Source organism: Perognathus longimembris, chromosome 17, assembly GCF_023159225.1.
Source record: "Perognathus longimembris pacificus isolate PPM17 chromosome 17, ASM2315922v1, whole genome shotgun sequence".
Lineage (NCBI taxonomy): Eukaryota > Metazoa > Chordata > Mammalia > Rodentia > Heteromyidae > Perognathus > Perognathus longimembris.
Window position 1 is genome coordinate 44,248,947 of NC_063177.1, and position 24,177 is coordinate 44,273,123.

Below are 24,177 nucleotides of genomic sequence, written 5' to 3' on the forward strand. Positions count from 1 at the left end.
GCTTAGGACGGCAAATGCAGTAGGTCCTCCATCAAGGCAGAGTTTTTGTTGTTGTTTTGTGTTTGTTGTTATTTTGAAACAGTCGGAGTCTTACTGGGCTGCAGCCCTGGCTAGCCTGGGACTGGCTACCAAGGTAGAGAGGCCGCTCAAAATAGCAGTAGCAAAGGGAAGAAAGTACAGGCCACAGAAGACGCCTGACTCTTCCGAAGAGACTTGGCCTAGAACTTGGCCAGCAGCTGCCCGCCACGCTCGTCACTCAGCCACCCACGCCCCCATTCACCCGCACTGCGCCGTTATCAGCCTGATTGACATCTTAGCTAGCCAATGACCTTCCGGACCTTCGAAAGCGCCTGCCTCCAAGAGCTAGGCGGGACGAGTAGTTGGAATGACAAACATGCAGACCAATAATGAAGAGATTTGGGTTGCTATGGCCTCAATAACCAATGAGAGAAAGGAACAGTTTCCAAAGGACGGATCCAGCAGCCAACGGCCGGCGTTGCTGCAGGGATCTCGTGGCTTCCGTTCCAGGAGGGCGGGGCGGCATTCCAAACGGAAGGTGGTTGTTGTCGGTGCCCAAGCTGGTTTGAAACTGGGGGTCGGGCCCCGAGGACGTCGTTTGTTGCTGAGGCCCCACTTGCGGGCTAGGCCGTGCTTGCCCGCCCCCACCCCCCCACTCCTCCTCCCTGCCGACTCCTGGGTCCCAGGCCCGGCTCCCCGCCTGATTCGCGCCCAGCCCGCTGCAGCTCTCGCCAGCTCCGCGGCCCAGCTGCCACCATGTCCCTGCACGGCAAACGGAAGGAGATTTACAAGTATGAAGCGCCCTGGACCGTCTACGCCATGAACTGGAGCGTGCGGCCCGACAAACGCTTCCGCCTGGCGCTGGGCAGCTTCGTGGAGGAGTACAACAACAAGGTGGGCCGGACAGGGGCTCCGAACGGAGCTGCCCGGGAGCGAGTGCCGGGGAACACCCGGAACCCTATGCCGCCACGGAGCGGGTCCTCTGTGTGTGGTTCCACCCACTGCCCCCTGTAGTCCTGACAGCGTTTCTCTGCGGTGGGGAAACTGAGGCACGGGGTTATGATTTGCCTGAGGCAGACAGGTCTTTCGTTAGTGGTCGCGGGTCTCGAAGCTCACGCCGTCTATCTTGCCTGTTCCCCTTCCCTCCCTCCCCCATGTCTTGTCGCAGTGCTTAGGTGGGAGTTGGGGGGGGGGGGGTGAGGGTGGGGGCGGGGGGCTGTGAAGGAAAATTCAGCTTCTGCGCTGTTGGTGGGAGGATTGATGATCGTGCACTCTTGGTCACAAGAGGTTAGTGCTGTTCATTGCACGGGTTTCGTTGTCCACCCCCACCCCCACCCCACCCCCACCACCATGCTCGGCCGTGGATACTGAGCCCTGCTACCAGGATTGGTCATTGCTGTTGCTGTCTGACGTCCCTCCTCTCCAAAGCAATTTGTTCGTGGACATCTTGGCCTGTGGCACGATCCTGCCATTGTTTCTAAATGAGGAAAGATGACTTTGGGCCTAATCTTTTCTTGGCTGTTTTCATGGGGTTTTACAACTTTGAGGTGTAAATCCCCCCCGGATATCTTACCCATTTGAGAATCTTTCATCCAAGCACTGGTAGAAAGGGGTAAGCCTTTTAGCTGGTAGTGTAGAGTAAATGTAGTTTTGAAAGTTGTGGGAGAATTTTCTTTGCTTTCTCTCTTAATGTCTTCCTTTTGTCCTGTTAGAGGAAAAGTTGTGAATGATAGTGGTCAGAGAACATTTAAAAGCTTTGGCTAATGGTATTTAAACCCAGTCCATGACTAGCTGTGAGATGTTGGATGGGCCAGTTAACCCCACAGTTTGATATAGGGAAGGGGTTCTGTTTTACACGTGGAGGCCCAATAAAAAACATTCGAACATTTTAAATTAGTAATGTTTTGGAAACACAGCTGCTTCTGACTTCTTTGTACCCCTTTGACAGATGGATGGAGAGGATGGACTCTTATTGCCCAGACATTTCACATATATAAACAATTTACAAACAAATCCCATGCCAGCTGATCCACCCTTCTCCAAGCAAGATATATCTTTACTTATTTGCTCTGGTACCTGTTTCTCCCATAGCAGAAGTAGGAATAGAGTTCAAGGTCCTGAGGTTGTGGACACTGTTAGTAAGATTAAGACCAAGGAGCTATCATTTAGGGATGCATGTGGGGGGGGTGGGGAAGAAGTAAAATATAGAGGAGTTGGAGTCTTTCCAGATAAATCGATGTTTTTAAGTTCTTTCATGGCCACTGGGTTGGCAGTAGTCCCAGTTCTAAGAGAGAAGAAACACCAATAGGCTGTTGGTATAATCAGTGGAATAATTAGTGTTAAACCAACCGAGTTTGGTTTTCCAGGACATCAATCTTGCAAGTATTTTTGTGCCTCTACTTATCTGTAAGTCAGAGCTCAAGAACCTCCTTTGTATGCATTCCATGAAAATGTAGCTTTAACTTATTAACACCATCCAATTTAATTATGTTAGTTTTGAAGTAGTGATGGGAATAAGCAGCATTTCAAGATGTCTAACACCTATGTGATATGGAAAAAAAAAAGCTGATTTGTCTTGATGACAGAGTCACACACAGATCCTCATAATGCTGTATGTGGCTGCCTCTGTAATTAAGGAAATGCTAAGTTTCAGTTCAAGGTTAGTGAAAATATGAATGTCATTTGCCAGTTCTAAGAAAATTAATGGCGCATGCTTATAGGCATGCAGGAAGCTTTAATCAGGAGAATCACCAAGTTTGAAGACATCCTAGACCTCAGAAAGAAAAAGGAAATCAGTGAATGAATAATACATGTAAAAATAGCCCTGTTTCACAGCCTTTCTTCTGTTGAGGCTGTGTTTCAAAGTGCTGGGAAAGTGTTGTGGCCCAATGGTAGCAGAAGGACAGGGACTTCTGTGGAAAAAGGCCAAAATGTCAACAATACGATGACAAAAATCAGATTTAATTTTCCTTTATGCTCTCACACTATGTAAAGAAGGATGGAAAGATAGTTACCTTAGCACAAAGCTGGGGCTTCAGCCTGCAAACTCAAAAGAGCTGCAATTCTCCCAAACAGGACTTTGATGGACAAAACAGTCCTTTGGGACAGTAAGAAGAGGATGCACAGGTTGCAGCAGGAGCTTCCTCAGACTGTGATTGACACCTCATGTAAGAAGGGAGCTTAGCTGTGTAAGAAAATATATAGATGTGCCACCTCTTCTAGAAGATGAGACAGATAGAGGTTGGATCGTGAGCATCACTGGGAGTACCTTATCTTTTGGCAGAGGAAATGGAAAGGCTTCATGTGTTTTCTCACTTGAAAAATGGACAAAGGCGCTAGACTGTTTCCCACGGGAACCTCTTTCCCACAGGAACAGATATCTAGAAAGAGCCTCCCTCATTCAGCAGGACCAGTACTGTAGCAATTTTTTTTAAAAAAGATACTGTAAGACAGGAGGGGGAAAGTGGAAACACACAGTAAGTAGAGTAGCACATTAGAAAAGCAGTTTTGCAAAACAGTAAATCCAAATAGCCTGGGAAAATAAGTATTCCAAGCATACATATAGGAGAGTAGGTAAAATAAAGCATAATGATGAGAAAATAGAATTGGTAGAGCACAGGAAAATAATAGAAGACTAAAATTAGCACAGAATTAAAGCCATTTTAAGACAGAATAAAGATAAGTTCAAAATGTTGAAACACCCAAAAGGATGATAGGAGTAGAGGGAGGACAAACAAAAAAGAACTAGAAATGAATATTTGGAAAGAATGTTATAGACGTAGAAAAGGAGATTCTAACACAGGCATAGTTGGTGTCCCTGAAAAAGAGAACCAAAGGAATGAAACTCAAAACTCAAATATATAAAAAATTTAGAAGTAAAAGTTTGAAGTGATGAAATTCATAATGTAGCCCAAGAAAAACTGGCACAAAACCATTGACTCTGAAACATTTCCTAGGAAAATTTCTACATCTTGATGAAGAGTGCTTTGGACATGTAGGCAAGAGGATCAAGTCCTCCTGAAGAGGGGAAAAGAATTTAGACTAGCCACATTTGATGAAAGAAGGCAGTGAAATAATGTTCACAAACCATTACAGATTGTGTTACAAGTGGCTGGCAGTGTACTTAAGCATCTGTAAAGTTCATATGGAAAAAAATAATGCTAAAAAAATACAAGACAATGAGGATCTCCATATGGAGATCAGTCTGTGCAATATAGTAAGATCTCATCCTTAAAAAAAAACAAATTTAATAATTTGTCTTGGTAAGCAAATAGAACTTGTGTCCAACAGAAAATACAGTTTTAAAAGATAACCCAGCTGGGTACCAGTGACTCATGCTACTTGGGTTGAGACCTGGAGGATTGAACTTCAAAGCCAACCCCAGGCAAGAAAGGCTCCAGAGACTCCATCTCCAATTAATTGGTAGTCTGGACATGTGGCTCAAGTTGTAGAACACCAGTCTTGAGCAAGAAAGTTGAGCTATGAGCGTGAGTGCCCTAAGTACTCAGGGCCCTGGTACTGACAAAAATAAATAAATCAAATAAAAAAAAAATCCAATTGAAAGTTAAAAGAAATCCGCTGACTGGGAAAAACAGACCCAAATTATTTGGGAAGGTATGGAAACTGAAGCCTAGGTGTGCTCTTAGTCACTTGTGTCTCCAGAGTTTTAAGAACAATGTATACTGATATTAAAAAACAAAAACTGGGGCTGGGAATATGGCCTAGTGGCAAGAGTACTTGCCTCGTATACATGAAGCCCTGGGTTTGATTCCCCAGCACCACATATATAGAAAATGGCCAGAAGTGGCACTGTGGCCCAAGTGGCAGAGTGCTAGCCTTGAGCAAAAAGAAGCCAGGGACAGTGCTCAGGCCCTGAGTTCAAGGCCCAGGACTGGCAAAAAAAAAAAAAAAAAAAAAAAAAAACTAAGCCCGGTGCCAGTGGCTCGTGCCAGTAATACTAGCTAGTCAGGAGGCTGAGAGCTTAGGATCACTGTTTGAAACCAGCCCAGGCAAAAAAGTTCTTAAGGTTCATTTCTAGGGCTGGGAATATATATAGCCTAGTGGTAGAGTGCTTGCCTCCTATGTGCGAAGCCTTGGATTTGATTCCTCAGCACCACATGTACAGAAAAAGCCAGAAGTGGTGCTGTGGCTCAAGTGGTACAGTTCAAGCCCCAGGCCAAAAAAAATGATCATCTCCAGTTAACCAGAAGTGCCAAAAGTGGCACTATGGTTTAAGTGGTAGAGCTCAAGCCTTGAACACAAAATCTCGGGGACAGTATCCATCCCTGAGTGCAAGGTCCAGGATCAGCATACATAACAAAAAAGAATGAATATAATGAAATACAGTCAGGAGTGATGTCTCAGTGTCTATAATCCTAGATACTCCAGAGGTGTGATCAAGATTTGAGGCCAACCTAAGCAAAAAGTTACCAAATAGCTGGAATTGGCAGTGCAGGGCTATTATCCCACCAGTGTGGCTCCAACTGTGTAGGAGGCCGTGGGAGGGTTGCTCAAGGTTCTCCCAGGCAGAATGGACACTCCTATCTGCAAAATAATCTAGAAACAAAAAAGGCTGGAAGTGTTACTCACAAGACATGAAATCCCGGGCCTAATCTCCCCATTCTACGGGGGAGTGTGGGATAGGACAACACAGTATATCCCTGGAGAAGTGGTGAGTAATAGAAACTAGGTACATTGAGCTGGCTCTGTATTGACCTGAGGTATATGCTCATTATTTTCTTAAATCCATAAGATCAATAGATACCATTTTTCTAAAAATTAAGGGAAACTTTACACTTGTGTGTGACTGTAGAAAAGTGTGGGACTATTCTTCTAATATGATATTGTGAGCAAGATTATAAAGAATATAATGGTAAGGGGTTTGGCACAGATTTAGTACCTGATTAATTCCCTTTTCCAGTGGGAGCTTTTATCAAGGAAATTCCATACAAATAATAGACATTACACAAGTAATTGATGCTAATAAAAAATTAATAGTCAAAGGAGAACCTAGCATCACTATCAATAACTAATCAAGCACCTCTAATATGGTACTGCTCCCTAGTAAACTAAGTTGGGGAAAATGCACTTTGGCCTTGAAGCCTAATTGAGACTTTTTTAACCTCTAATTCAAGGACAGATCCAACCTGACCTTCCCCACCCGTTTGTAGGTTCAGAGACGCTGGAGTGGAGGGTTAGCATATGCATTCTGAGAAGACTGATTTGCCAGTCCATGTAAGAGCACAGTAAATGTAATGAAGTCTCTGGGCATGTCTATGGGAGAGTGAGCAGGCCCACTAAGGAAGTCTCGCCCACAAGCCCCACTCCTGCTTTGGCCAGCCACTTTAGCAGTTCTTCCCCATGAATGGAGTTAATGAAACATGGGGTGGAAAAGCAGGCCTCCTCAGTATTTCCCCCTGTGGAGGAGACAGAATACATTCTTCTTTTGGGCACCTAGTGGAAATACAGAGTAGGAGTGGGGAGAATGAGATGCTCCTAACAGTTTTAATAGAAATGGAAATCTAGGTGCAACAGTATTAAGGAAAAGCAGAGTCCAACTAAACTTTTCTTAAGTAGAAAACCTGAGTCATTTTTAAATGGTGGGGAAAAAAATGAAAATTAATCAAAGATCTACTTCCAAATAGGCACTAGTTTTCTGTTTTATGGGCTAATTTCACAAAGGAAACATGACAGTTAAAGGCACAGTAGCCTTCTATGAGTTCTTCAGTTGAGGGAAAAAAAGATAGACAACTCAGAAAACTGAGCAGATACTCTAAATTAGATAAGGTATTTACCTTCCCTTTTTCTGCATGCTTTTCTGAAAGTAGGAGAGTAGTACCTATCTCATGCTGGTGTTGAGAACACTAAGTGACATGACACGACATACTTAGAGCTTTTCTAGTGCTTGTACTTGGGTCCATCTTCTACACTCAGATATTACCAGTTATTGTCACTCAAAAACAGTCAGTAAAATGCTCAGCCTCAAGAGTAAAGTGGTAGTAAGATGCCCATATTCATCAGATTAGCAAAAGTGTAAATAACGGATTATTTTTAGTGTTTCAAAGGTATGAGAAAATGAATTGGCATCCTTACACTCTTAATAATATGAATAGCAATCTTTTAGAGAATGTGTTACAACAATTACACTTCCAGGAATCTATCTAATAAAATCTTTGGCACATATGTACATGGATAAATGAGTAAGGATATTCACTGTGGTGCTGTTTGGTAGCAGAGCAATGGGAAATAACCAAAATAACTATGAGTAGTTAAGTTATGGTGAACTTACATAATCTGCTACAGAAGAATAAGGTAGCAATATTTGTATTGACATAGGAAAAAATGTTCTAAGACACCTAGTTAGAAGCAAGTTGTGAAATCAATTTTATGGACTGAATCTGTTGTTTGTTTGTTTTTTGGCCAGTCCTGGGTCTTGGACTCCGGGCCTGAGCACTGTCCCTGGCTTCTTCCAGCTCAAGGCTAGCACTCCGCCACTTGAGCCACAGCGCCGCTTCTGGCCGTTTTCTGTATATGTGGTGCTGGGGAATCGAACCTAGGGCCTCGTGTATCCGAGGCAGGCACTCTTGCCACTAGGCTATATCCCCAGCCCACCGTTGTTTGTTTTTTAATCTACCATACCAGGGTGAAAAAGTGTAGCAATGGAGCTCAAGGCTGACAGTGTGTGTGGGTGGAGATGGGAGGGAGGATTGGGAGTGAGCAAGGGAACAGAAGACACTGTATGAAAGGAATATAACCTTTATAATAACAATAAAATAATTTTTAAAAATCCATCATACCCCCCACACACACAAAGGCATGCATATACAAGAAGTCATTTGTCAGGATAGAACTTTGTCATCAAGTAGAATCAGAATCAATAAATAGAATAGAGGGCGGAATTAATGGTACACTTTACTGTGTCATTTTACTCTGTATTACATGAATATCCAAAGAACTTTTATTCTCTTTTATCATTAAATTTAAGTGTCTGAGTATCTGAACAAAAGATTGAGCAACAGTCTGCAATTGTTACTCCTCTCAATATTTGGTTGGCAGTTGGGATCCGAAAAGCTGGCAGTGTTTCGTTGGTGGCAAAACACAAGTTCAGACAGAACATCTGTCTCATCTACGTAGCATAAGGTTGAGCTGTTGGAAAAAAATAACAACCAATTTTGGAAACAAATTGATTTCAGGTTTGAAATGTACAGTCTGCTGATCTCTTGTATAAAAAACATTTACATTTATTTTTTTAAATACACAAGTTTTTATCTGGCATCCTTCTGAATAGCATATGTCCTGAGGTCACCTCTTGAAGTCTTTTACCCATTTTGGATGTAGAAAAACGATATAGAATAGAATTATGCATACTCTGAGGAATTCCAAGCACACTTTAAGTTTCTTTAAGCTACTATGTTAGAATAAATCTCTGGAACTTTTCCTTTTTTTTTTTTTTTTGCCAGTCCTGGGCCTTTGACTCAGGGCCTGAGCACCACTGTCCCTGGCTTCTTTTTGCTCAAGGCTAGCATTCTACCTCTTGAGCCACAGCGCCACTTGTGACCGTTTTCTATATATGTGGTGCATGGGGAATTGAACCCAAGGCTTCATGTATATGAGGTAAGTGCTCTTGCCACTAGGCCATATCCCCAACTCCTCTCTGGAACTTTTCCTTAAAATTTATGGCTGGGGATATAGCTTAGTTGGAGAGCACTTGCCTAACATGCTTGTGGCCTGGTTCGAATCCCTGCACCTCAGAAACAAACTAAGATGTAATACCTTTTAATATAGAGATTCCATTCTTGGGACTGTGACCGACAAAACAATACCTTAACACACAGTGCAAGAGCAAAAAGGAAGTAGAGGTTAGCAGGTTGCTGGTGGCTTGCGCCTGTAATTCTAGCTAGTCAGGAAGCTGAGATCTGAGGATCAAGGTTTGAAGCTAACACTGGCAGGAAAATTATAAGACTCTTGTCTCCAAGGAACTGCTAAAATACTGGAAGTAGAACTGTAGCTCAAAGTGACATTAACCTTGAGCAAAAAATAGCTCAGGGACAGCACCCAGGCCCTGAGTTTAAGCCCCTGGCCAACCCAAAAAACAAAACAAAAAGAAAGAAAAAAAGCCAGATTTAGAACCATTGCTATAGACTATACTAGAAGTAAGGCATAGGTCCAACAGGTCCAGTTTTTATTGTTGTTGTGGGACTTGAACGCGCAGTCTGGGTATTCTCCCTGAGCTCCTTTGCTCAAGGCTAATGCTCTGCCACTTTGAGCCACAGCGCCACTTCCTGTTTCTGGTGGTTAGAGGTAAGAGTCTCACAGGCTTTCCTGCCTGGGCTGGCTTTGAATCCGGATCCTCACATCTCAGCCTTTTGAGTAGCTAGGATTACAGGTGTGGCGTAGTTTGAGTGAAAAAACAGGACAGTAATGTCAGTGCTTCCCTGAGGCAGTATGAGTCACCAGATAGTATCAATAAGCCCAGAAAGATTACTAGGCCAGGAAAACTTCCAATAGTGTGGTCCACCATTAATTACCATCTTTGTCAAACTCATATTGTCAAGCTCAATCTGGCCCACTGGGAAATGTCACCCTGCATTTGTTATGAGCTTCCAATTGGAAGATGGAATGAGGATTTGGGGTAAAGATCCATAATAAGAGGAAAAGCACTAACCACAGAGATCAGAATTTCTTGCCTTTCTGATGGGTCTTATATGTAAGTGTGAGGGTACTGGGGTTTGAACTCCAGCCTCCTACTATCACTCACAGCTGGCATTCTACAACTTGAGCCACACCTCTACTTCTGGCTTTTTGCTGGTTAATTGAGATAAGACTTTCTCAGATTTGTCTATTTAGGCTGGCTTCAAACCTCAATCCTCAGATCTTAGCTTCTCGAGTAACAAGGATTATAGGCGTGAGCCACTGGTACCCAACTTCTGATTGTTATCTCCTCACTTTTCCTCCAAACAATGCTAGGTATAGTGGCACACAACAAAATTCACTGAAGTATACAACTTAATGTGTTTTGGCCAACATACACAATTGTGTAACTCATAATAATTAAGGTAGCATTTCTATCAACCCCTAAGTTTCTCTCAGGTTCTTCAACAGATAACTGTCCACCTGTAGTCCAAGTAGCCATTGATCTGTGGTTTTGTAGGCCAAAATTGCCTTTAGAAAAAGTGTGTGTTAGAAAATCAAGTGTGTGACTTGTCACATCAAATGTGACTTGTCAGTGGTCACTGCTTTTTGCCAGTCACAGTGGGAAAAAAAAACCCAAACACCCCACAGTGGTTTGGGTTCTTGAACGCTCATTTAACACACTGTGTGTGACTCTGTAAGCCAGTATTGGGGTTGGGTGGAGGATGAGAATTGTGCACTGTTGGCTTTGTAGGTGGGATGTTAGTTTGTTATAAAGGGGACAGCACTAGGTCCTTGATATTCCTGTCTTCCTGAGCACGAAATCCCCACAGCAGTTCAATTCATTGTGACAACTAAAACCACCTCCTTCATGTGTTCAGATACTTTAGGCAGGTAATGGAGTTACATGGTATGCAGGTTTCTTCTGAGTCAAAGAATTTGTATTCAGACCTTGTCCCTTTCTTTTTCTATCCTTTGCAGAATTGAGTGTGACTCAGTCGTACATGGGCTTCTTATCTGATGTGGGATTGTTGGGTTTGAGGCTTTGTCACTTACAGTACACTTTGACTCTGTAGTTCAATGTAGAATGGCATCAAGACTTTTTTCTTTCTTTTTTTTTTTTTTTTTTTTGCCAGTTCTGGAGCTTGCACTCAGGGCCTGAGCACTGTCCCTGGCTTCTTTTTGCTCAAGGCTAGCTACTCTGCCACTTGAGCCACAGCGCCACTTCTGGCCATTTTCTCTATATGTGGTGCTGAGGATTCGAACCCAGGGCTTCATGTTTACGAGGCAAGCACTCTTGCCACTAGGCCATATTCCCAGCCCCCAAGACTTCTATCACTGACTGGGGATCATACTTTTTTTTTTTTTTAATGCTAGTTAAGAAATCAAGGGGCTGGGAATATGGCCTAGTGCTAAGAGTGCTTGTCTCGTATACATGAAGCCCTCGGTTCGATTCCCCAGCACCACATATATAGAAAACGGCCAGAAGTAGCGCTGTGGCTCAAGTGGCAGAGTGCTAGCCTTGAGCAAAAAGAAGCCAGGGACAGTGCTCAGACCCTGAGTCCAAGCTCCAGGACTGGCCAAAAAAAAAAAAAAGAAAAAAGAAATCAAATGCTTGGCCAGGTGCTGGTGGTTTACACCTATAATCCTAGCTACTCAGGAAACTGAGAAACGAGGATTGCGGCTCAAAGCCAGCCCAGGCAGGAAAGTCTGTGAGACTCTTATCTCCATTTAGTCATGGAAAAAGCTGGAAGTGGCTCTGTGGCTCAAGTGGTAGAGTGCTGCCCTTGAACAAAAGGAGCCCTGGGACAGCACCCAGGCCCAAAATGCAAAACCAAGGACCTGCAAAAAGAAAAGGAAAATCAAACACTTATGCCATTCAACTTTGCTGTGTTGCAGGTTCAGCTTGTTGGATTAGATGAGGAGAGTTCGGAATTTATTTGCCGAAACACCTTTGACCATCCGTACCCCACCACAAAGCTCATGTGGATCCCTGACACAAAAGGTGTCTATCCAGACCTACTGGCGACAAGTGGTGACTATCTCCGTGTGTGGAGGGTAAGCAGGTGCTCCATTAGCGGCTTCATCAGGGTCAGCTTGTTAGTGTGGACTCACCGAGAGCAGATGGTTAGCAGCAACCAGTGGCAGCAGGGGAGAAACAAGTGAAGCTATTTTCTAGCAAATCTAGCCAAGATGTCCTGAAGTCTTGCTGCTGGGAGGAGATAGCCCTGGAAACCATGACATGAACTGCTCTCACTGGAGTTGGAGACACTTGAGACCTCTTAAGTTAAAATGCCAAGACAATTGTAAATGGATCTTGGGAGCCCCTCTCTCAGCTGAGCTTAGCAGTGAGGCAACTCTGTAGCCAGGGGTGGGGTGTAGGTCTGGTAGAAAGGTGCTGACTTTCTATGGATAGCAAGGTGAGACCTCCCCACTAGAAGGATGCAGGGAATGAAAACCTAGAAAGCAAAGTGAGATGAAAGAAATCTCACCTGGGAAGTTAGGGTGGGTTTTATTATAGTCTTTATGATAAGAATGTATGCCAGTGGCTCATACCTATCATAATCAGGAGGCTGAGCTCTGAGGATCAAGGTTCAAGGCCAGCCTGGATAGGAAAGTACTTGAGACTCTTATCTCCAGTTAACTAGTAAAAATCCAGAAGTGGAGCTGTGGTTCAAGTGGTAGAGTGCCTTGTCTTGAGCAAAAATGCTCAGGGACAGTGCCTCGGTCTTAGTTCAAGCCCAAGGACTGGCACAGACATGTCTTAGATTACTATGATAGTGTTTAAACAGGAGCATTTAAGACTTTCTGTGAGCATAAGATTAAGATTGGCTGAATTTTTTTTTTAAAGAAATTATTGTTCCTTTAGGTTGGTGAAACAGAAACCAGGCTGGAATGTTTGCTAAATAATAACAAGAACTCAGATTTCTGTGCCCCCCTGACCTCCTTTGACTGGAACGAAGTGGACCCTTATCTTTTAGGTAAGGGAATTAAGAAGTGTATATTCCTGTTTGAAGTCGGAAAGAGATTTTCTCATATAATTGGGCCTGTTTTTGTTCAGGGACCTAAGATATACATACCATCCTAGAACAGGCCAAATAGGAAATAGACTAAATATGGAATGTGGTTATTAATTCCACATATAGTGTTGAGTTTTCATGTGTATATCTTATCCCTCCCATTAAAAAATAAGCTTCTGGGGTATGGACCCTAACACTTGACCTTCCATACACTCAGGAAGTATTTGTGGCTCAGCAAAGAGAGGTGTAGGCGCAGGAAGGAAGTTTTCATGAGAACTTAGCTCCTATCAGCTGCTGACTTGCCCTGATTTTTACAGGTACCTCAAGCATTGACACAACTTGTACCATCTGGGGACTGGAGACTGGGCAGGTGTTGGGACGAGTGAATCTTGTATCCGGCCATGTGAAGACCCAGCTCATCGCTCATGATAAGGAGGTAAAGATGCTTTTTCTTCCTTCTTTCCACTGGTATTGTCTTTGCCTATGTGTGAGGGATTAGGGTGTTCTGTTACTGTTTTGCAGGTTGCATAGGATATCATAATATGTGTCTAAATTGAAAATAATAATGTGTCAAACAACAGAAAATAACACTGTCAATGCTTCCCTACCCCTACTCCCCATTTGAACTCAGGGCTTCATACTTGATAGACAGATACTCTTCTGCTGAGCCATGCCTCCAGCCCTGCTCTTCTCTACTTATTTTTTGCTAGTCCCAGAGTTTGAACTCAGTGCCTACTCTTTGTTTGGCTTGCTGCTTCCTTGACACTCTTAACACTTGAGCCACATCTCCAGCTGGCCTTTTCTGGTTGTATTTGGAGATTGAATCTTGGATCTTCAGTCCCTGGGTCTCAGCCTCCTGAGTAGCTAGGATTTCAAGCATGAGCAACAGGTGGCTGGCTGGTGCACTTACAGTCCTGGGGCTTGAACTAGGGCCTAGGCACTGTCCCTGAACTTTTTCATTCTAGGTTAGTGCTCTATCACTTTTGCTACTATTCCACTTCTGGCTTTTTGGTGGTTAATTGGAGATAAGAATCTCATGGGCTTTCCTGCCCTGGCTGGCTTAATCATGATTCTCAGATCTCAGACTCCTGAGTAGCTAGAATTACAGGCATGAGTGAGTCACCAGCATGTAGTTTATAATAAGCTTTTCTCTGTGTGTGTGTATGTGTCTGTGTGTCCGTCTGTGTATATCCATGTCCGTGTGTGTCCGTGTGTGTGTCCATGTCCGTGTGTGTGTGTGTGTGTGTGTCCTGTGTGATTGTATGTGTGTCCTGGGGATTGAACTTAGGGCCTGGGTGCTGTTCTTAAGCTTTTTTACTTAAGGCTGGTGCTCTACCACATTTCCAGCTTTTTGGTACTTAATTGGAAATAAGAGTCTCATGGACTTACCTGCCTGGGTTGGCTTTGAACTGTGAGATTTATCTCCAATTAACCACCAAAAGGCCAGAAGTAGAGCTGTGGCTCAAGTGGTAGAATACTAGCCTTGAGGAAAAAAAAAAAACAAAAAAACAACTCAGGGGCAGTGCCCAGACCTTGAGTTCAAGCCATAGTACTAGAACGTGTGTGTGTGTGTGTGTGTGAGAGAGAGAGAGAGAGAGAGAGAGAGAGAGAGAGAGAGAATTGGAAGGGAAGAATATTGAGGTGAAATTGATTGGATTACAGTATAAATGTGTGGAAATATAACAATGAAATTATCTCCTATGTAACGACAGTAAGCTTAATTTTAAAAATGCATAATAATCTTAGAAGCCAAGTGCCAGTGGCTCACACCTGTAATCCTAGCTACTCAGGAGACTAAGCTCTGGAGAATTAAAGTTGAAGACTAGCCCAGGCAGAAAGTCTTACGAGATGCTATCAAAACTATTAGCAGAAAGCATGGTGAAATGTAGCTCAAGCGTAGAACTCTAACTTAGCATGAAAGTTGAGTGAGAGTGTGAGGCCCTGAGTTCAAGTCTACTACCAATGCAAAAGAAAAAAAGAAAATTTCTTCATGGTCAGCCAGAAAAAATTAATTTAGAAAGTTGAATATAAATAGATGCTCATTGGGTTGTGTCCTTCAGGAGCTATATCACCTAGTGAGAAAGTCTTATCTCCCTTAGCCAGCTGTCATATTATCCTTGACTATAGAAGGGGAGTTTTGTTTGGCTTTTCCCCCCCACTTTTGTCTATGTCTCTTACTTTACTTGTCTGGCTTTGTTTTCTGTTTCTCTTAGTCCCTCTTTTTATCTGGAGTTCTTGATTGCTGTTTGTTGTTTTCTCAGACCTTAGTGAAACTACATAGTTTGTAGCAAATTGTAAATGGAGTAAATGGTGGTTTACAACCTAAGTTGATTCACTTACAACAGGGTGTACTATAGGATGAGAAGGCTCTAAACTTGTTTGTGAATACAGAGAAACAAACATCTTAACCTGTAACTTAAAATTGAATCGTATTTCCTTTTCCTTACAAATGAGTCTAAGGTCCAAGTTTCATAGCAGAACCAGCTTGGATATTATTAGTGGCCTTAGGGGGGCTGATTTCACTTTTTTTTTTTTTTGGCCAGTCCTGGGCCTTGGACTCAGGGCCTGAGCATTGACCCTGGCTTCTTTTTGCTCAAGGCTAGCACTTTGCCACTTGAGCCACAGCGCCCCTTCTGGCTGTTTTCTACATATGTGGTGCTGGGGAATCGAACCCAGGGCTTCATGTATACAAGGCAAGCACTCTAGCCACTAGGCTATATCCCCAGCCCTGATTTCATTCTTTAATTGATGATCTCAAGCATAATGTAATCATGGACCTGCCTGGTTGCATAAAGTGAAAACCACAAAAGTACAGGAAATGTCTCAGTCTAAGAGTTGGAATAGAGCAAAAAGCAGTTACTGGCTCTGGCTGCCACCAAAGGGTGTGTGTGTGTGTGTGTGTGTGTGTGTGTGTGTTCCTTGCTCAGACTTATCTGTACTCTTCTGGTCAGCAGAGCATATGCCTTTTGTTCTGCTACAGAAGTTGGAGGAAGAAGACTTGTTAAGCAAGACATGGCAAGAAGCCAGGTGGTATTTCTAACAATGATCTCCACTTTTTGGGAAGCCATTGGTGTTAAAGCTCTAGAATTCCAGTATTTAGATACCAGTTAGGCTTTTCTTACCTGCTTTGATGTCATGTGCTGGGTTCAAATGAACTGGAAATAGCTATAGGGAAAAGAGTTGGCAGATCTGAATCTCACTGAAGCATCTTACTCCCCTACAGGTCTATGATATTGCATTTAGCCGAGCTGGAGGTGGCAGGGACATGTTTGCCTCTGTGGGCGCTGATGGCTCTGTGCGGATGTTTGACCTCCGCCATCTGGAACACAGTACTATCATTTATGAAGACCCACAGCATCACCCACTGCTTCGTCTCTGCTGGAACAAGCAGGACCCTAACTACCTGGCCACTATGGCCATGGATGGAATGGAGGTGAGCAGCCCACCCAAGCTTACATCGGTTCTGCCATCTCACTTCACACTCCATAGCGTATCTAGAAAAACGGGCGCTCTGTTGGTGACCATTTTGTACTTGGGATCTCTGGGAGTATCTGGAGACATTTTGTTGTCACAATTCAGGGGGAGGCAGTTGGTGCTCCTGGTACCTAGTAGGTAGAGATGTTGTGCCAAGTTGCATGACCACCACCAAAAAGACCACCGAGACTCAGACATTTCCAAAATGGAAAAGCAAGGCAAGGCTTTATTTAAGCGAGCTGCAACTCGGGCCTCGTCCTACCCACCGACACAGCGGAGGTTAGGAGGAAGCCCCGAGCTGTGATTACACAGGGCTTATAAAGGCAAAGAACAAGGTTACAACAATCAGGTGTGCAAGCAAGATTAGGACACAGGTACAAATCTGATTGGCTCAGGGTTTAATTCTAAAATGGGGTTCACGTGTCTGGCACTTCAGAGAGAGACCAGGGAAGCTGCTATTAATTCTACAATGTATAGGATGGCTTCCAGTGAAGTGTTATCATACCTAAATGTCACTAGTGCCAAGAACTTTGGAGTTAAAGCCAAGTTAATTAAGCACTGTCTAAAGTATAAACTAACTGGACACAGTGATTCACACCTGTAAATTCCAGATACCTGGGAAGTGGGAGATCAAGGCCAGTCTGGGCAAAATGTTAGTGGGATCCCATCTTAACCAATAAGCCACACAGTGGTGGCTTGTGCCCCTTATCCTAGCTATACAGGAGGGTTTTTGTCTAGGATGGTCCAGACAAAAATAGGAAACCCTATTTGAAGAATGACGAAAGCAAAAAATGGCAAGTGTAGAGTGCCTACCTAACAAGTACAAAGCCTTAAATTCAAATATTAGTGCTACTACAAAAAGAAAGGATAAACCAGTGGCAGGGGCTAGGATATAGTTCAGCCCTTGGGATTGATCTCCAGCACAGGAGGGAAGGAAGGAGGGAGGAAGAAAAAAAGTAAACCAAGTAATTCATGCATATGGGGCTGAGTTAAAAAGAAACAACAGTGCTTCAAATTATGTATTCTGGATAGATTTAGCCCCCTTTAGCAAACAGATGTAGAAATAACAGTCTTTATAGTGTTTTAATAAAAGGGATAAATTGTGGGTAGAGAAGGTACATTGATTAAGCTTGCTTTGGTGAAACTCGCGCTTCAGATACTCCAAATTCTGCTTTGGTAAGGCTCTCATTCTGCTTAGCTGAGACACAGAGAATCTTAAGTTCCTTTTTTGGGGAGGGTGGGGGGTCAATAATTGGGGCTTGAGCTCAGGGCCTTGGCTTTTTCGCTCAAGGCACTACCACTTTGAGCCACAGTGCCACTTCCGATTTTCTGGTGGTTAATTGGAGATAAGAGTCTTACAGACTTTCCTGCCCCAGCTGACTTGCAACTGAGATCCTCAGATCTCAGCCTGCTGAGTAGCTAGGATTTTAGACATGAGCTACTAGTGCCCAATAGCAATTCTTACCTAAAAGCTGTTGCTTAAGGCAGAGACTATTAATTGCTGTGATTTTCTTATTTTTGAAAATCCATCAGGGAAGAAGTTAGGCTTAAAAAGTACTTTTGTGTGTAATATTTTTGGTTAATTCTGTCATACCCTGAAATCCCTGAGTCTTTCACTTGTATTTCTTTAGGTGGTGATTCTGGATGTCAGAGTTCCTTGCACACCTGTTGCCAGGTTAAACAACCACCGAGCGTGTGTCAATGGCATTGCTTGGGCCCCACATTCATCCTGCCACATCTGTACTGCAGGTAAGCATTGTAAGGAGAGAGCAATCGTGTAATGATGAAATCTGCCTTCCTGGCTCCTCAGAAATGTGATCCTTACTGCTTTAAAGAAAGTTTCACACCTCCCTACACTTATGAAATTAAAGCAGTCCACATTACCAGATGATCTTATACCCTCAGTGGATATCAGGGCATTCTCTCTGTACTAATGCAATTTGTATCACACATAAGCCTGTGCCTCCTACTATCCCTCAAGCATCTAGGTTCACAGAAGGAACTCAGATGTGGGAAGAGGCATTCCTCTTGGGAGGTGACAGAAATCTCTGGGATTGCCAAGATTGACATTTCTCAGGGCCTTTCAGCTTTCACTATAACAAATCTAGAGAGCTCTGCATTTATTGAAGGACACACGGCCTTATAGATCAGTAGTATATGACTTGTAATTCTCATTTCATTTTTCAGACCAAAATGACTACCATTTAACATGTTGGTCATCGTAGTGCTTTTATTCTAGAAATATATTATTTAAGAAGAAAGTAACACAGAGGTATAATAAAGAGTTAAATTATGTTTTCTCCTTGCTATATCATTTCCACCTCTACCCCACCTCCATATGCGACCTTTATTTTTTGTGTGCCAGTCCTGGGGCTTGAACGCAGGGCCTGGGTGCTATCCTTAAAATTTCTTTACTCCAAGCTAGTTCTCTACCATTTGACCCACAGCTGCACATTCAGCTTTTGATTAATTGAAAGTAAGAGTCTCATGGATTTTCCTGCCCTGGATGGCTTCATTTAGGATCCTCAGATCTTAGCTACCTGACTAGCTAGGATTACAGACACCAGCACCTGGCAATAGGTGACCTTACTAGTCACTGGCTGCATAGCTATATGGCTTGGAGCAGGTACCACAGCATTTCTGAATTTCTTGTTTCCTCAATCTACAAAATGAAGCTTTACCTGGATGTGGTACTAGATGCCTGTAACCCTGCCACTTTGCAGGTTGCAGGCCAGCCTGGCACTCATATCAAGACCTTGTCCAAAAAACTTATAATAAATCTCCCTCATGGAGCTTTGGTGAGCAAATGCCTTGTAAAACTGTGATTCATTCTCCAAATATAGGGGCTGCTATCCCCATTGAGTCGTAACCTTCCTTGTTGACTCTCTTCGTCCCTAGCGGATGACCATCAGGCTCTCATCTGGGACATCCAGCAAATGCCCCGGGCTATTGAGGACCCTATCTTGGCCTACACAGCAGAAGGAGAAATCAACAACGTGCAGTGGGCGTCAACTCAGCCCGACTGGATCGCCATCTGCTACAACAACTGCTTAGAGATACTCCGAGTGTAGTGTTGGTGGTGCCTAGCCCCACCAGGCAGGGGTGTGTGTGCTTTCCACCTCTGCCTACCCCCCAAGTAAGAAGAACATGTTTCCAGTGGCCAGTATGTCTGTCATTGCTTTGCACCCACTGTTTCCAGAAGCTGCTTTAGGAGTTCCTGGCCAGTTAGCACTCAATGTCTGTGATGGACTCAGTGCTATGTGGCGCCTCTCAGCCCAGGACTGAGTTTTTAAGATTTTTCTCTCCTTTTCTCCCTTGCTTCTGCAATTAAACATTTCTATATATTTGTTTGTCAGCTATTGTGTTCATGAGCAGTACAAGCACTGCTTCTGTTTCTAGCCATCTGCCCCAGATGTCTCTTCTATCTCTCTGCTGCCCAAGGCAGCCATCCATGTATTGTCCCCGTCCATGTCTGTGTTAGCACTTAAGTGGGAACAAATAACTAATTTGAAGTTGTCTTTCCTCTGGTATCAGTGTCTTTAAACAAATCTGAACATTTGTCTGTTTTTTAATCTATCAGGCTATTTTTTTTAAATGAAAAGAATTTTACTCCTTCTGGTTTCTTTTCTTTGTTTTCTAGTCCTCCCTCTGCACCTTCTTCTCTTCCCTCAGTGCCTAGAGCAGATATGGGCCCTTGACCCCAAGAGCAGTTTACCTTCCCAAGTCACTGCCTGAGTGACTGGGAGTCCTGAACTGCCCTGGTGCTCTGCAGTCCATTGACCCACCAACCTGGTTCTTCTCAAGATCTTTCTGGGCTCTAGGACACTCACAGGAAGCCTTCTGTTACATCCTGGAGTTCTGTCCAGCCACACTGATACCTGTTGGGCATGTGATAGAACTAGAATAAGCAGCTGACTTGGACTCCCGGGCTGGAGGAGAATCATTTCAGAAAAGCAGAGCTTATAGTATGTTTCCTAGTACCTTGTATCAGAGTATTTTTATCTTCTCATTACAAGCTCCAGGCTATTCCATTTTAGGACTTGAATGATAGGCAAGAATGATCTCTTAGCTGAGCTTCAATACTTAGGTTAATTGAGTTTCCTGTGCCTGATGGGATATTGATGCCTCTTTGGATTGAGTGCTGGGTGAAGGGAGTCAGAGGGACAGAGCTTCCAGCTCTGAACAAGAGATAAGCAGTTCTTGTAAGGACTGAACTAATTCGCTGAGACTATCTCAGACCACCTAAATAAATATCTACAAAAGAGTCATAGGCCCTGGGATCGGCCAGCCAAGCCTCCACCCATACCTGTGAAACCTGCCCCGACCCTAGTTTGTTTTTTGGATTTTTGAGCAGTATTGGACTTGAAAGCTGCAGTTGGCTATGTTGACTTACAGGCTGCTGGTGTCTGTTTCCGTTAGATGAGTGGGTTCCACAGAGGGGCTTGTGTGTGATTCTAATTTAATGCATTCCTGGAGCTGGCAGAATTTGGAACATGTTCTGGGGAGGGTTTGCCTGGCTCATCATGTTTTGCCAAGTGCCTAAAGGCTTTTTAGACCCTCCAAGTTGCTCATCTGAAATGAGGAGAGCAGCAGGCCCTCAAGGCTGATGGGTTTAGTCCACTTAGGCTCTCACCTACTCAAGAATTAAGGTTCACTTCCTCCTTCTATACCCTTAAACTCTTTCTGGGTGAGTCTTCCCTGTCTGTAGTGATGTAGTTCTATGCCAAAAGTTAATAGCTTGTTTTATTACACAAGCACTTGTCCCAAAGGAAAGGCTTTCTTAGGCATTTCCCTTTGGCCTCCTTACTTCATCATTCTGATTTGCTTTGGCTGGCTGTCTTCCTTGAGTTTGACCCGCCTGCATTTCCCACCCAGTTTTCAGTACATCATCTGGAGACACTGTGTAGTTCTTGGTTCCACCTGTCTTCTCAAGAATTGCAAGTCTGAGTGGTATCTTCTGCCTTGGAGGTCTTCAGTTCCTCCTGTGAAGGAGGTCTGCAGTGGAAGTCAGAGGACCCACAGGGCTGATCATGCTGGTGAGGACTTGGCGTCACTGAGTTCCCAGTGAACTTTAACATGGTCTCAATGGCAAAGAGATTAGTCAGCTAGAACTCAATAATTTTTTAAATCAATGATTATAGAATAGATATAGATGGGGTAGTTACTTACTTTGGAAACCAAACACTTGTGTTGCTCTCTTCCTTGCCTTATGGGCTTGTAGACATTAACCTTCCTTAGGTCCTCTGTACCCCACCTAGGACCCAAGCAAGACTCTCCTGCCTCCCTGGGCAAACACACGTACATCTGTAGTTGCTGGCACCTTTAGGTCCCAGCTCTCTCCTTTCCCCTTTATAGCACAGGCAGGTGCCCTGTTGCTGAGGAGGGGATTTCTGTAGTCTCAGGATATAGCTATGTGCCAGCAGGCACAAATCTAGTCACTTCAAAGGCAAGTCTGTTTATAAAGTTGTTCCAGTTCTCACTCTTGACAGCCAGTGAGACTAGCCAAGGTCTCCTGGTCTTCTGCTCTCTTCCTGTGTCTGTCTACTTTATCATAAGGGCCACATAAACACACCTGTGGCTCTAGACAGCTTTGCTGATGCTTTGACTTGCTCTCAGCTTGCTGAGCTGCAGACCTACTGCCTGTGCTTTCTTGGGTCTCTACTAGCAGAAGGTTAAGTGGGTGAATGAATGAGGCATTGATAGACTTGAGGACCCCACTTAGGATTTTAGAGCCCTGTCTTTGCGAGGAGAAGCTAGCCTACAAGGTTAGCACTTAAAGACAGACAAGATCTGGTTAGTGGGTGAGAACTTTCATAAGCCAGATCAGCTACTGGAGAACTGACTTAGATTTAGGAAGAAGAGAAAAAAAAAAATCAGAATCCCCACCATGTTTTATTACACCTAATGGCTAAATATATAAGAAGAGATTAAAAGTTGTGGTTGAGTCATTGGTGTTTCCTTGGATCAAAAGACGAGATACAGTGAGGGTCTTAGGGAAGAAAACCCTGCGACTGTCACATGGTTGTGGGGTAACACTTGTTAGCCTTCCACTAATCAGGCATCAGTGGGTGGCACTGAATAATGGATATGAGGAGAGCCTGGCAGAAGGAGCTCTTTCCCTCAATAAGGCAGCCATAGTGATGACATGGCAAAATCCTGCCAGTGTTGGTTGTCTTGTGACTCTTCCCAACTATGGTTCTTCTTGGTTGTAGATGTGTTTAATGGTGGCAGACAATCATGCAGACCTTGTCCTGTCCTTTTTTTTTCTCTTTTCCCTTACCTTTCTTCTGTAGAACTTTGTCCCTCTGTAGCCGAGGCCCCAAATTTCTAGGTTATAAGGAGTTTTGGAAGTCCCAACATGTACCAGCCGTGAAAGGGCAGTCCAGAACTGCCCCTCCTTCCTCATTTGGAGCATGTAGCAGCTCCTTTGACTGCTGGCTTGGGGTAGGGAACTGTTGAAGTAGAAGCCCCCAAGCATACTTTACCCTTCACTGTATGCACTCCAGGACAAGGAACGAGAGTCAATCTTGGTAGTTAGCTTGAGTTTTCTGGGAAGAGGGCTGAACTGAGAAAAGTCACTATGAAACCCTAGGCCAGGTTTTCTGAGGGTCTTCTCTGCCCTGGCTGGGCAGCTGCTGAGAGTATCTTGTGTTGCAGAGCCTTGCTCACCTCCCCTCCTGCACCCTCTCCTCCTCCCACATTGTTATTGCTGCTAATGGTCAAAGTCAAATGTATGGTCATATGGGATGAGTCAGGGCCCAGCTACTTTCTGGATATCATTTTTTACATATGGAAACATGCAGGTGCCTTCCCAAAGAGGCTTGGACTTGAATGTCAAACCAGAAAGAAAAAAGCTAAAGGAAGTTTGAATCCAGAAGAAAGATGTTGACAGTATGTGTGACAGCTGGAAAATGGCTGAGCGCCTACCTTTGGGACAACCCAGGGAAGAGGAACTTGTGAAATCTACTGTTTAAAAACATGGTCTCACCTTGGGTTGTTGTGGCATACGATGTGTTATAAAAATTGTTGAGCTAAAGCTTTGAATCACTTTAGTCGAGTATGAATCACTTGCGTTGATTCCTGTGTATTTTATGACCCCTCTGTTGTGACTTTCCCTCACCTCCCTCTCTTGAGTGTGAATTTGTAGCATGACTGTATAAACTTCTGTGTAGGAAATGGAGACTTCTCATTCTCCAAAATGTTAAGCTCTAACCAATCCATTTCTGTGCCCTTTAGCGTCATGTGTCTGAACTTACTTTCTTGTTATATATTTAAACTTTGACTCTATCCTATAGGTTTTGTGGCACCCCCTGGTCAGGTGGAGAGGAAACTACCCCTTACCTTACAGAACTGTACTGTATCCATTTTTCTTTTATAAATATCATTTTCACAAGATTGATTGTACACAGGGCTTGTAATAAAAATTTAACACTGTGCTGTGAAACCATGCTGAGGACTCTCCACTGAAAGCTATTTCAAGGCACTGAAAGTGGAGCGTTCTTTCTGTGACTTTGCTTCTTTCCTAAGTATATTAAACCTAATGATCACCCTTTTATTCTGTTTCAGCCTCCTGTATAAGAAGTACCGTATTTTCTGCCCATTATACTTTGTAATAAAACTTGAACATGTATAGATTGAATTTCCTCTTGTGATGAACTCATTTCTTTCCAGTTTGCATCTGGGGTCATGTTTCAGAGACTGGCAAGGGGTTTAGACTGTGCCACAGCCCATGTTACAGCCCAACACATCACTTCTGTCCCTATATGATCACACTCATTTTTCAGTCAGCACAAACATGAAGTACCTACTCTGTAAGTGCCCGCACTGTAGGAGACGCCCACATAAACAAGTGTTTGGGAGTATTGTGCAGTAACAGAACTGTGTTCAAACACACTGCCAAGATGGGACTCAGGAAAGGTCATGAAAATTACAGATAGGATGCCTCCTGACTTTCAGAAGCTGAGTAGGAGTTTTCTAGGAATAGGGAATGCCACTTAAGGCAGAGAAAACATATGCAAATCTGTAGAGACAAAAA

At 43.7% G+C, this 24,177-nt stretch overlaps 1 protein-coding gene and 1 long non-coding RNA gene across 2 annotated transcripts; both read left to right on the forward strand.

Annotated features, from left to right (window-relative positions):
• The first annotated feature begins 514 nt into the window (after nt 1-514).
• On the forward strand, nt 515-23,781 carry Dcaf7 (DDB1 and CUL4 associated factor 7). Its single transcript, XM_048365424.1, has 7 exons — nt 515-912; nt 11,548-11,706; nt 12,518-12,629; nt 12,986-13,104; nt 15,892-16,101; nt 17,774-17,891; nt 19,041-23,781. Exons 1-7 carry the CDS (start codon nt 775-777, stop codon nt 19,211-19,213), a joined length of 1,029 nt encoding a protein of 342 aa, XP_048221381.1. The 5' UTR covers nt 515-774; the 3' UTR covers nt 19,214-23,781.
• LOC125365393 lies at nt 16,115-16,996 on the forward strand. The gene is made up of 2 exons (XR_007213692.1): nt 16,115-16,288; nt 16,583-16,996. It is a non-coding gene; the product is annotated as an uncharacterized LOC125365393 (long non-coding RNA).
• Nucleotides 23,782-24,177: the final 396 nt, after the last annotated feature.

Coding starts and splice junctions, on each gene's coding strand:
- Dcaf7 (XM_048365424.1), top strand. CDS start 775: ATGTCCCTGCACGGCAAACGGAAGGAGATTTACAAGTATGAAGCGCCC. Junction 11,707..12,517: donor ACTATCTCCGTGTGTGGAGG/GTAAGCAGGTGC, acceptor TTGTTCCTTTAG/GTTGGTGAAACAGAAACCAG. Junction 16,102..17,773: donor TGGCCATGGATGGAATGGAG/GTGAGCAGCCCA, acceptor GTATTTCTTTAG/GTGGTGATTCTGGATGTCAG.